Raw genomic sequence first — 14,139 nt, forward strand, 5'->3', positions numbered from 1 at the left:
TTTTAGCTGTCCAACTACGCTGTGTCTCAATCTTTAAATTAACAGCGAATATAAATTATATTTTGAACAATATTTTCTTGATAAATCTTGTTTATTTAACCCTGGGAATGTATTTAACAGCGGATGTCCTGGATTCTTTTTTCTACAAGCATTGAGAAGTAAGTCTGATTGTGGAATAGATAGACCAAGATCATAATCCGTACCCTTTATATATATATATATATATATATATATATATATATATATATATATATATATATATATATATATATATATATAGAGAGAGAGAGAGAGAGAGAGAGAGATGTAATTCAGATTGTGAACTAGATAGATCATACTCGATACCATTAGAAAAACAAAGATACACATTGAGAGAGAGAGAGAGAGAGAGAGAGAGAGGGTAATTAATATGACATTAAATCACTTCTGCTGTCTCCTCCGATCAACAACCTAAAATACAACGGATAACCAATTACATAAGTAGAGTCTCCCTAAAAAAAATGCTCCCCATAAAAGCAAAGCATTTTGGTATCAACGGCGACTGTCCGGCAGGCGGCCGGCCGACTCTGACTCACTGGTGCACGACAACCACATCGTACTGCACGGTGGCATCGCCGGTGTTCATGTCGAGCCAGTGCGTCCTGAGCAGGGCAAAGCCCCGGGCCATCCGGAAGTCGCCGCTGCCGCCGACGACCGGCATCTCCCTCACTTTGTGAAGCGCCGAGTTCCGGCCAATGATGCTGAGGGTGCTGCCGTTGTACCTCCCCTCCGTGAACACCAGGTTCATGCTCATCAGCAGCCCCAGGTCCTGCTGCGACGCCGACGCGTAGATCCCCTGGCACCTCCCCACTTGCTTGGACGTCAGCTCCGGCCCCTCGGTCAGCGGGTTGTCGATCATCTGAACAGAGCCGAATCCGGTGGTGGAATTGACGGAGGGGCCCGGCACGATGGTGATGCTGGTGGGGTTCTTGCCGCTCACAACGTCGTGCCAGTAGAAGCGGAGGCGGGTTACCTTCTCCTTGCCCAGCGGCCTTAGTATTGGTTGGCTGGGATCGTTGGCACTGGCGGCATTAATGGTGGTGGTGATGAAGAGGAAGAGCGTGAAGAAGACTAGGGATTTAGGAAGAAGACCGCTGTCCATGGTGTGATGCTCGAGGGGGGCGAGGAGAGGAGAGGTGAGGAATTGTAGCTGCCTTGAGAGAGAATGGGTGTCTGGTGTGTCTTCCATGTTGGCTTTTTATAGAAAGATTTTAGAGAGAGAGAGAAAGAGAAGGAGGTGGGTTGCTGTTCTAGAAGGTTTGGCTTTTCAATTTTCTGATTGTGGAACATTTGCAGCAGAAAGACTGACTTTGGTATATTCACGTAGTGAATGTGACAGACATTTAAAACAAATCCGCCTTTCCTTTGGGGGTTTAATGGGAGTCATCGTGAAAAAATCACGACGATGGAGCGTTTTCGTTGTCAGTGGTCAACGTTTTGAAGCCACTGACTCTGTCGCGCATTAACAACGCGTCTCAGGTTCGAAACCTTTAAGCATAATACTCTTATCAGCGTTGAGAGCTAATGGCTGAGGTCATGCATGCCAGATGGCTGGGCTCCATTCCAAAGCATGTTTTTTTGGTTCCTTCCAAGCCTAAGTGCGTCATTATATAAAACATTCATGAACTGATGCGATCATATGCGTCACCTCTTCTTCACTTTACCGTTCACATTTTATGGTATTATCTACCAATTAGTCAAATATTTTATAAAATATGTTGACTATAAGAAAGGTGGATTGGGTTTGATTACCACCCAAATGAAGTGGTTGGAGCAGGTTTAGTGGGAGTAGGCGTTTTTCTTAGACCAAATTCAAATCCGATTAAGACAAGATCTGATATTTATATATAACAAGGCCGGAACTTTTTCTACCTAGAATCAGACTCAATTATGAACTTACATGCCCAAATCTAAATGCGATTAATAAATATTGGTACATAACCTGTTCAAACTTTGGCGAGAACCAGTCTTCACCGAATCCAAATAATTACGATATTCTATATTTTTGAATCGAGACCTTTTCTTTAGACCAAAATTCGGATCTGATTAACATGAGATATTAATGATTATATATTAATGTTTATATATAGTAACAAGGATGGATCGTTATCGGATCTCAGCCTGAATACCGGACCTTTGTCGAATCAGATTCCAGGTGAGTCGGAGAGGCCCACCTGGGGCTTAAGAACGAAACCCTCACTCAATGCCTCATCCTCTTAAGATACAAGGTCTACTTTGGGTGCTTTGGGTTGCAGCTCCTACTGCGCTTCAACTTACGTGTTGGATATTAGAGAGTTACTATTTTCGAAATTCAAAACGCAATGTGATTGACTACCTATCCCGGCCTAGGCCGTTGCACCAACCTCATCAAGCACTTGGTCGAATCAGATTCAATTTTAAACTTAGATACCAAATCTAAACATGACTAATAAATGATTGAAATTTCTTTGCGGACTTCAGATAAACAGGCTAGAAAATGAGACTGATCGTAACCTGATATATGATCCATGCATTAAATTACAACAGACGGACTAAGCTGCCTCGTTTCGGTAGAACACCCAATTTTGTTGAATTCAGGCGGACTTGGCCAAAATCGGGCAATTCGAATTGAGCTTGTCGAATACAACCCTAATTAAACATGGGCTAGCTTTACAGTTTTGGCATTTCATTTTTTTAAGAAAAATTCTATTAGCTCTAGCAGTAATATTAATATCTCCCTGTATCGGAGGATAAGCCGATACGTATCATATTAATTATTTTTAATTCTTTAAAATCAGTTCAAAAAATTTTAAATTACTTTTTTAGTAATTGAAGGATAAAAGACAAGGCGACTATATGACTGGCACGTTGTGTTCATCACCATTGTTAGAGAAAGAGAGAGAGAGAGTGAGAAATTATTTTGAAGCCGAGTTTAGGAAGTCGAATCCAATAGGGTTATTGTTATTATTTTTTAGACAGTGACAGAAAAACAGACTGCAAGGTATTCTTAGATGGAACATCTCCTCTTTCACCTCAAACTGTTTGACTAAGGCCCATTTTTTTGGGGAGAACGACAGAAAGATATTGTGAACCACTTCTCTCACAGATCTCGAAAGAGTTAAGGGAGATATATTAAATGATTTTAACATAAAAATAAAAGAAAATTGAGAAGCTAGTGTAGGCAACTGCCCACACCAACCTATACGTGCTCTGCTACCACTGCTTCTCCATAAGCTTGGGCATCAGGCTGGCCTGACATCCGAAACACGAGCTCAACTTGAGCTCGACATTTAAAACCCAAGCCCAAGCTTGGCCCAATTAAAATTTAAATATATATTTAGTAGTATAAAAAAACAATTAATCATAATAAAATATTATAATTATATATAAAAATCAATAAAATTAATATTAAAAAAAATCTTATCAAGCTAATCAGGCTTAGTCGGGCTCACCCAGGCTGGCCCGAGAACTTATTGGGTCAGCTCGGTGCCTTTTTTTTGGGCTTGAGTGGGCGCAAAGTACCACGTACCCGACCTGATGCCCAAGCTTACGTCTCTAGTTTATATCTCAGACGGTGGAGCACTGAATTTCAATGTTGTCTATTCCACCCAACATTCTTGAATCTATTGAAAGTTCTATGGCCAAATTCTTAAAGAATGACAGGCACACAAGAAGCTCCACTACATTGCCTTAAAACAACTATATGAACCTTATAGAGAAGGGATGATTGATATCAAGTCCTCATCTGACATGTATAGAATTGCAATGGTTGAACTCTTGATTTTCGTCACTAATTTGGTAGGTCCCTGGGTAAATATTTTTAGTAACAAATATCTTTAAAGATGCAAGCATTTAGACTTGTAAGAGTAAAACCGATCATTCTTGGTTGTGGAAAGGCATGGTGAATGAAACGACGGTCTGAAATGAAGACTTTTCCAGAAATCAGATTTGGTCTAGATAGGCTAGCCTGGAATGGTAAGATCACTTCCAATATGTTGAAAAAAGTATATTTGGGAAGCATTTCCTGCGACTTCTCCTCGCCCAAAATGGTGTGAATGTATTTGGTCTAACTCATGTTACCCCAGAAGCAAGTGGGCACTCACTGCTGAGAATCGTTTACCAACATAGAATAGATTAAATTAAAAGGATGGGATTCCATCTGCATGTGCTTTACGTTGTAACGATGAAGAGGCCTTGCGCCACTTGTTGGATGTAAGGTAACAGCTAAGGTTTGGAGGTTCATAGTAAGGGTTACACCTCATTTGACTGGAGTGCAAGAATCATGGGCGGAAGTTTAAAGTTTCCAAAATTTGGTGGGGACCAAAATATTATTTTTTTTAAATTTTTGTATATAGGACAAGTAAAATTTTTTAAAATTTACATATATTTTTCTAATTTTTTTTTTGAGGGGGTTGCCCCTGGCAAGAACAATACTATGCCAAAAACGAAAATCCTCATGCAATGTGTTGAAAGAATGGAAAACTCATGTGCGCATGTCGGAATGTACTCCAACAATGTGAAGTGGAAAACAACCGCTTGCTCCCCCAAAAATATCCTTGAGAGATCTCTAGAGGGCAGACATCTAAGGGTGGGGATCGGGCCGGGCCGGCTTGGCCTGGTAAAGGCCGGCCCGATCCGGCCCGTTGGGCAGGGCAGCCTGGCCTGGGCCCGGCCCGATAGCCCGGGTCTCGGCCCGGGCCCGGCCCGTTTAAAAATTAAAAAAAAAATTAATCATAAAATGATTTTTTAAAATATAAAATATGTTGAATAATAATAAATATATATTATTAAAACAAAAAAATTTAAAAATATATATTTTTTAAACTTAAACGGGCCGAACCGGGCTTGGCCGGCCCAACCCGGGCCCGACGGCGGCCCGACCCTATGCCTACCCTTACAGACATCAAATTCTTATTTGTTTTTCCGTGAAATCAAATTGTTATTTGTTTTCCTATGATTTTTAATGTGGCTTGAAAGCCCCTTTCCTTCCTCTTATCCTTGGGATCGAGAACTACGTGAGAACTTAAGTAAACTTATGGATGCTTCCTTTGAAAGTAGTGCTTATTATTGTTTGCCGCCCAAAAAATAATACTCATAAACAAGCTCTCGGTAACCTGCTAGTTTGACAAGCTACCCTATGCATGTTTATGATGGGGATGGTTATGGTGGATGACAATATCTTGTTCAAGTTATTGGGAAACTTCTTGTTCCGATAATTAGAGACGTATGTTCACTCCTAACCATTCCTTTCATCTTTTTTGCCGAGGCAGCTTATATTTTATTAACGAAGGTTTGGCAACCTATTTCCTTCCTACGCTTGGTTGGACCCCAACTACTTTGGAGAGACAAAATAGCGGAAGAAATTTAGAAAAAGGAGACCGCTGGGACGCGGCATCGACCAGGTGGGGCCGCACCAAAAAGTCCTCAACCGTGACCGTGACCTTGACTTCATGTACCATCGGCTCATTTCAACCAGCTCTAATTTCAAGGTGCCAAAAGAAATTTAGCTTAAAGGAATATGCACATTAGGTCACTTGATTGGCGTCACTTTGAGGTGTTGGAGAACCAACAAACTTGCACTAAGGGGGAGGTAGGCACGGGTATGTGCGGGCAATTGCCTACACAGGCTCACAAAAATTAATTATTTTCATATTGATACATCAAAGCAATTTTCTTGGTTTGCTTGTTTCTGCTCCTTAAAAATGTAAAACTTAAGTACTGCGGCCGCCCAGCTAGAAATTTTTAGCTCTGCACTTGACCAACACTATGTTCCGAAGTTGGCTTTGCTTACCAATGTGTAATCCCTCAGTTAGACTTCACCCTTTAATTTTAGACCAGAGATGTTGGATTGGAAGTTGAATATGAAAAACAACTTTAACATCCGATTACAAGAATGAATCTTGTTGGAATTTAAGTAATGGCACCTGCTGGACTGTTTTAAGGAAGTCTCATAGAAAGAAAAATATTTAGCATCCGACTGAGAAATTGGATTTGATTCCAATATAACAAATGACATGGAATCAAATTTAGATTTAAATAAATATATTGGATTTGGATGTAGTTTTAAATACATATCCTATATGTGATATCTATATATATTTAGAAAAACAATTCTTACTGCAGATCAGAATGATTATTAACTTAAAAATTGGACTAGGATCAAATTCAGATTGCAAATTTAAATTCAAATACGTGAATATATTAAAAAAAAAAAATTGGAGATGGTGTTTAAAGGGAGCATCCATTTCGGATCTGATTCATGACATTCCTATTTTAGATGATACCAAGTTGGAAAAAGTCTCCAAAGTTAATTAACAGTTTGAGTCCACAAAATAATAGATGTCCGATCAACGACGTTCACTCACAATGAAGTAACTTCAAGTTACGAATCTTTTTTGGGGAGGTTGAATATCCGACGCCTTCACATCATGACAAACTAACTTATAAAGTATTTTGAATAAGAATAGACATATGCCGAACCACTTACATTATTGACCGAAGCCATGACACCTAATACATGTATAATATACTTTAAACATAATCCCAACATCTTTATATGTTTTGCTTATGAATTATTTTAATACCAAATATGTTTTGGTTCAAGATGTTCAAAACTCTTGACTTTTCACTACCAAATTTTTGGCATTTTAAGAGCCAATCTTTTAAGTGCATGGTTCAAGAAACACACCTAATGTTTCTAACATAGAAAACTGCACAAGGGATGTGAGACTTACTTCCTAGACATGCACATCCGTTGAAAAAATAATTGAACTTCGGCTGATTTTTTAATAACCAAAGCCCAACCCACTGCACCAATCCCTTTGAGTCTCTAAAAAGAGTTCATTTTTTAATAAAAATATAATTGAACATGCATGGTATCTTCTTTTGTGCATCTAACTTCACAGATATAATCTACTTGCGCATTTTTTGCCAGAAGCAACCTTTTCATCATGTAATTTTAACATGAAAATGAGTGTTTTAATATGTTGACCCACAATCTGTTAATATTAATACTTGAAAGTTTTTGTCTTTTTATGTAAATTGCGTGACTTAAAATTCATCGTTCTTACCTAACGTTCATTTAAATACGACGTCGATTGCGACAAAAACAACCTGCTGTTGATCTTGTCACGGGAGTGCATGTATCCGTCCAAATATATTATATTATATTATATAAATATATAATATAATATAATATAATATATAATATTACATTATATGAGTGTGAGAGAAATAGAGAGCGGGGGAAACGGTGTGTGTGTGTGAGTTAGCCTGCAGCTATCCATCCATCTATCCTCCAACAAATTATGCACCTGTGTCAGAAGCCAAACGACATCTGCACGGTTGGACAAATCTGCCAGCTCCACTACCAACGTTTATGATATAACAATAATTTATGTCATTTTTATCAATAGTTATCTGATATATTTAGCAACTGTTTTTCAATTTCAGTAACATCTGACAGTCTGGACACACATACATATTAGACTCAAACAATGAACTGCGGGGTCCGATGCAAATCTGCGGAGAGTTGGGTCTCCCCACCATCATATTGATGAAAGAATAAAAATGAAGGAATGAAGTACAAGCATAAACAAGAGGAAGACAGCCGCCAGCTCACAACATTAGCTACTAAGCTCCACTAGATTGTCATGTTCAGCTATAAATGGGTTATTGATTAGGGCTCTTGCCATGACCAGTAACACATTTTGCTGTTGCCAAAAATATTATGTCCCAGTAAATTGCTAAGTAACACTCTTGCTATAAGTATTATGCCCAAAAACCATTGGACAAGGGAAGAGAAGTTGCCAAAAAAAATTTCGGGCACGACTGCATATTTTTTGACAACAAGAACGGACGGTGCCCAAATTGGCAACAAAAGTAGCTATTGCAAAAAATACCTATATCTTAAACCAGCCAATAATGTGGCCCTAGGCATTATATATATATATATATATATATATATATATATATATATATATATATATATATATATATATATATATATATATATATATATATATATATATATAGTCAATTTCATATAAATCTGACTCTTTCACAATTTAAAATTCAGTGAACAAAACTATCCAATATTATAATTTTACAAAATGTCTATACTCTATAAAACGAAAAACTTTTATACAATATCCAGCTTTCACAAAATGAAATTTTCATCTTATTGATCAAAATTAACAGCTGATGAACTGTTGTCAAAATCTCTTCATCGGCCTTCAAATTGGCATCGTGCACTTTCATGGCAACATTAAAGAAATACATCATGGCGGTCCATTATGAATGTAAATTTATAATGAGTAAAGATATTCAAACAAAAGTACGTTAGCTTCACTTACTCGTAGACCAAATCCAGTAGAACCGCAGGAAAGGGGTATCTAAACCATTGGCCAAAAACAAAAAAAGGAGGCCACTGGAAGGGCGTTCATGGTGCATACCTCTTTCCTTTATTTGTCTATTCTCTTCCATGCCAACTTTATTTCCTGCCAAATTGCCAATGCAACTACCATGTTTGGGTTCCCTGACAAAACAAGCACCATTAATTCTTTTTAAGCCTGCATATACTGAATTTAATTTCAAACAAGGCAGTAACATGTTTATAACTTAGAGAAAATTGATTTCATTTCTTTGATTAGTTACCTTGTTGACGAAGTTCCTCCACCCGCTACTTAATTCAATCGAATGAATCTACAAAAAAGAAACAACAAAAATATCAAAAGCTGTGCAGAAATAGAGAAGGAATAAGCTCACATTTTGGTCTTCCACTGCTTTTCTTTAAGCAAGAGAGTGCAAAGTTTCTGCATTGAATCTCGTGGATCTATACATCAATTTTGATTAGAAGTCAGAAAAAATTGCAGAACATGCAATTCAATTAGTAAAACAATAAAAAATCAAAAAGAAAAGAAAAAGAAAAGTTCAGCTTAGTAACCTAGCTAGTAGGCCATGCAATCCTCTACATCCACATTGCAACTAAACAACTCAATTATAAATGGTCTTGATAGCCTAGTAGATTCCATCATCAGTTCAGTAAAAAAGAGTTGTGCATACAAGAACATAAAGAAGCCTTGTGTCTTTCTCTTCTCTCCCAAAAAAGAAAGCGTTTTTTCTCATATTATGAGATGCACATTATTTAGCAATGGGAGCTAATCAACGTTATAAAAATTTAAGAGCCCATATATGAGTTTTAGTTTTACATTTCTCAAAATTTACTCTGGGTATTCTCATTTCTTTTCTCTGCTGTTGCTGCTCATGCTGCCTTATGGGGCAAAAAAGTATCATCTACCTTCATCATGAAAACTAAATGCATCACTCGATTCAGCAACCAGCATGCAGCATTGCATAAAGAATTGCTATTTACAGCCATTGATACATGGACGAGTCGACATGCATATTGACAGAAAATTGTACAGGCACACATGGGACATGTTCTATATATGACCACCACGACAAATGCCTCCAACCCCAATAGACGATATTCCTTGACTTTTAGATATGCAATCAGAGGCATAGTTTTTTCAAATTCTTTCTGTCGCAAGAAAATGAGATGAGGATTTAAGTAGGAATACATAATAAAAGATGTATAAAAATGAAAAGCCCGCAAAATGAAATTGCAAGAACTTACTGGACCATGACTGTACAAAAATTCATGAATATAGCCCTTTTCCGAAGCATAAGAATCTCCATGGAAGCAGTCAGGAACCAACAGAAAAAAAAAAATTCACTTGCAGCAATTTTGTCAGCAAGGTTCCCTTTCAGGATTGAACGGTATTAAGGCTTTAGTAGAAATGTTAATGTAAATGAATGCCAAAAGATTCTTTTGTAAGTAGCAGAAGCTAATAGCCAAAGAGGAAAGCAACTTTTGTTGGCAGGAAAATATGATGGCGCAGAAACTATGTTAAATATAAAACAGATGTTCTCTTTGTGTTGCTCCTATATATGTTCTCATAAATTCATTCATGCTGCCCTAAATCTCATAGTAAGGTAATTGCGCAAAATAAAGTTTGATCTTCAGTGTGACAGGTTCTATAGGTGCGTAGTTCACGGTAAACTAATGGAGCAAAGTCATGGCTTCAGAATTGTCAAGTGATAAAATTCACATAAAACCAGTACCGACCAATTTGCAATAAAGGAATCTCACATGTAAAAGCTACAATTACAAATTCCCTACACTTGGGCAATTCCACGAGTCAATCCCATTAATCTCTCCATACCTAATCATGAAATCAGTCAAAAAAAAAAAATCAAACAACAACAACCAAGAACCAAACTAATCCGACATTGGCAATTGCAATGCCATCAATATAGGGGTGAACAATGAGCTGAGCAACTCGAATTTGGCTAGTTAAAGCTGGCTTGAACTCGAGTTAGAACCAGCTTTTTTGCTTAACAAGCTGAGCTAGAGCTGATTGCTCAGGTTGTCTATATTGTTGAATCGAAACTAAACAAGCTGAGCTCGAGCTGACTACTTGTCTATGTTGTCAAATAGAGTTTCCAGTTCTTTCAACTCAACTCGTATAACTTGACTCGGCTCCAACAATGTCTTTTTATTCGTTCGATGTTATTTTTCAACCCATTTTCTCTCTCCTGCTTCAATTTCTCTTTTGAGGCCCCATTTCCTCCAACTATTTTTCAACCCAGGTACCCCTCTCAATGCTTTCATCTCCCTCTACTTTCCTTTCCCTCTCCGTCTCAAGATCTTTCATTCTCTCAAATTAAAGAAAAAACCCTCTCAAGATCTAAAGCCCTCATTCAGTCGAGGGTTTCTGGGTTTTCAAAAACCCTCACTCAAGTGAGGCTTTCTGAAAGCCCTCGTTCCATGCTCCATGTACTCCGTCGGTCTTGATATATCAGTTGCATCTAACTACATTAGTAGTATAATCGGTGCATTTAAATTTGATTTTTGTTATGAAATATGACACCAAGTGATAGTCCTAACTGTAAGAAATCAAAATGAAGAAATAATTAAAGGGACAAAAATTTTTAAAGTGGTTCAGCCAATAGGCCTACATCCACTAGTCTATCATTTCTTGCTTGCCTTCCTTTGGTGGAGAGGCTCATTTATATAGAGGAGTTACATAAGGGGTCTCTAGTTCCCAAGAGACATGACTTTTCATCTTTCAACATACATGACTTTTCATCCTTCAAGAGACATGACTTTTCATCTCTCAAGAGACATGTCTTTTCATTTCCTAAGAGACATGACTTTTCATCTTCCAACAGACATGACTTTTCATCTCTCAAGAGATATGACTTTTCATCTCCCAAGTAATACACATTGAGAGCCTTCTTGGTGTTTCTGTTAACATCCCCCCGCAAGCTCAATGCTCCAACAATGAGATTGAGCTTGTTAATTATTTGATAATGGTGCTGCTTACTAAGTGGCTTAGTTAAAATATCAGCAACCTGATCTTTGGAAGAGATGTACTGAATTTTCAAATCTCCTTCAGCCAATTTTTCTCGAACAAAATGAAGGTCAATCTCTATGTGTTTGCTGCGACTATGATACACAGGATGAGCTGCAAGATAGGCTGCGCCGATGTTGTCGCACCATAATATGGGAGGTTGTGATTGATGAACACAAAGTTCTTTTAATAAAAATTGTAACCACATGATTTCAGCAGTAGTATTGGCAATGGATCGATACTCAGCCTCAGTGCTAGAACGAGAGACAACTGACTGCTTTTTAGCACTCCATGAAACTAGATTGGATCCAATAAACACTGCATATCCACCTGTAGAGCGTCTATCATCAAGACATCCTGCCCAATCTGCATCACTGTAAGCATTAATATTTAAAACTGAACTAGGTCTAATAACAAGACTATAATCAATAGTGTGCTCAAATATCTTAGGATTCTCTTTACGGCATCCCAATGGGCATCAGTAGGATGATGCATGTATTGACAAACTTTGTTGACAGCATAAGAGATGTATGGACGAGTCACAGTAGAGTATTGAAGAGCGCCAACAATGCTGCGATAAAGAGTTGGATCATAAAAATTTGATCCAGTTTGAGCAGATAAAGCAGGGGAGCATGCCATGGGAGCTCAAACTCCCTTAGCTCCAAGCATATTTGTTCTTTTGAGAAGCTCGAATATGTACTTCCTTTGAGACAATATTAGCTTATTGTCAATTCTTTTTGCTTCTATGCCCAAAAAGAAATGAAGCTCACCCAGATCTTTAATGGCGAACTCACTTTTGAATTGACAAATAATTTTATGAATATATTCTGGTGAGCTTCCTGTTATGATCATGTCATCCACGTATACCAAAACATATAGAAGTATTTCTCTTTTTCTCAAAATAAAAAGAGATGAATCTGTTTGAGTCCCTTTAAAACCAAGATTTTGGAGGAATAGACTAAGACGGGCAAACCATGCCCTAGGAGCCTGTTTTAAACAATATAAAGCATGTTCAAGCTTGCATACATGATTTGGGAAAGAATGATTTTGAAATCCGGGTGGTTGAGCCATATAAACTTCTTCTGAAATAGATCCATATAGAAATGCATTTTGAATATCCAGCTGATGTATTTTTCATTTGTGACTAATAGAAATAGTCAATACTGTCCGAATTGTAGTAGGCTTCACAACAGGGCTGAAGGTTTCAGTATAGTCAATTCCTTCTTTTTGACTATATCCCTTGGCGACGAGTCTAGCCTTGTATCTTTCCAATGATCCATCTGCCTTTCGCTTGATTTTGAACACCCATTTACATCCTACAATGTGTTTGGCTTCTTTCTTTGGAACAAGTTTCCAAGTATTGTTTCAAATAAGAGCATCATATTCTTCTTGCATGGCCTTCCTCCAATTTTCATCTTCATATGCTTCCTTGAAACTTGAGGGTTCTTTGTCTTCAAGAAGAGTGGAGACAAGAGCTCTTGGAAGAGAGTGTTTGCTAGAAAAATATGTATGGAACTCATTGTATTTAGAATTAGGTTTGAAGATTCCCACTTGAGATCTAGTAGTCATAGGATGGACTCGTTCTTGATTTGGTTCATTTTCATTGGATTGGGTAGACTCCTCATTTTCAAGAGTTGTGGAGGTACTAGATGATGGTATTGTAGGGTTTGAGAACTGATATTCATGAGGGGAGGTTAAAATTATAGCTTGGTTTTGAGTTTCTAGATCTTGAGTTCTAGTTTCTTGAGTATCAATAAAAGGAAATTTTTTCTCATTAAATTGGACATGTCTCGAAATATAGATTTTACGGGTTCGTACACCCAAACAATAATATCCTTTATGTTGAGGAGCATAACCCAAGAAAACACATCTTTCAGAACGGTAATCTAATTTATTTTTCTGTAAGCTCTTAAACAAGGAAAGCATTCACATCCAAAGATTTTGAGGAAGCCATAGTCAGGTTTCTCTTTGAACAATTTTTCCAAAAGAGAAGCAAAATCAAGAATCTTGGTTGGCATTCGGTTAATCAAATATACAACAGTACAAAAAGCATATAACCAAAAGTTCTTAGGAATATTACCTTCTGCCATTAGAGATAAACCTGTTTCAACAATATGTTTATGTCTCCTTTCAGCTGCTCCATTTTGTTCAGGGGTATGAGGACATGATATTCTATGTCCAATCCCATTATCGACAAGATATGATTGAAGCCCTTGAAATTCTCCTCCCCAATCTGAGTAAAAATATTTTATCTTGTGCCCAGTGAGATTTTCAGAAAGTGCCTTGAAAGCTTTAAAAACATGACTGACATATGATTTTTTTTTCATCAAATAAATCCAAGTATATCTTGAAAACGCATCCATAAAAATCACATAGTACTTAAAACCATTCACACTCTCCACTGGAGCTGGACCCCATACATCAGAATAAATGAGTTCAAGCGGGCGTTTCACCTTACTTGAAATAGCATTAAATGGAAGTTTATGACTCTTAGCCTTTTGACAAGCTTCACACAAATAATTTAAACAATCATCATAATAAGACAAATCATACTTGTTCAAAACCTTCTTAACAATGGAAAATGAAGGGTGACCAAGTCTTTTGTGCCACTGCCCAATAGTATGTCTTTCTCCAAGTTGTGCTTCCTTTTTTCTGCTACTAAGGTCTATCTTATATAGCCCATCACTGCTCGTTCCTTGATAAA

At 37.6% G+C, this 14,139-nt stretch overlaps 1 protein-coding gene across 1 annotated transcript; it reads right to left on the reverse strand.

The window, feature by feature from the left end:
• Nucleotides 1-376: 376 nt before the first annotated feature.
• LOC116266503 (dirigent protein 22-like) lies at nt 377-1,206 on the reverse strand. The gene has a single exon (XM_031647751.2). The coding sequence runs from the start codon at nt 1,139-1,141 to the stop codon at nt 572-574; it is 570 nt and encodes a 189-aa protein (XP_031503611.1). The 5' UTR covers nt 1,142-1,206; the 3' UTR covers nt 377-571.
• Nucleotides 1,207-14,139: the final 12,933 nt, after the last annotated feature.

The sequence above is a fragment of the Nymphaea colorata genome, chromosome 1, assembly GCF_008831285.2.
Source record: "Nymphaea colorata isolate Beijing-Zhang1983 chromosome 1, ASM883128v2, whole genome shotgun sequence".
NCBI classification, from domain to species: Eukaryota; Viridiplantae; Streptophyta; class Magnoliopsida; order Nymphaeales; family Nymphaeaceae; genus Nymphaea; species Nymphaea colorata.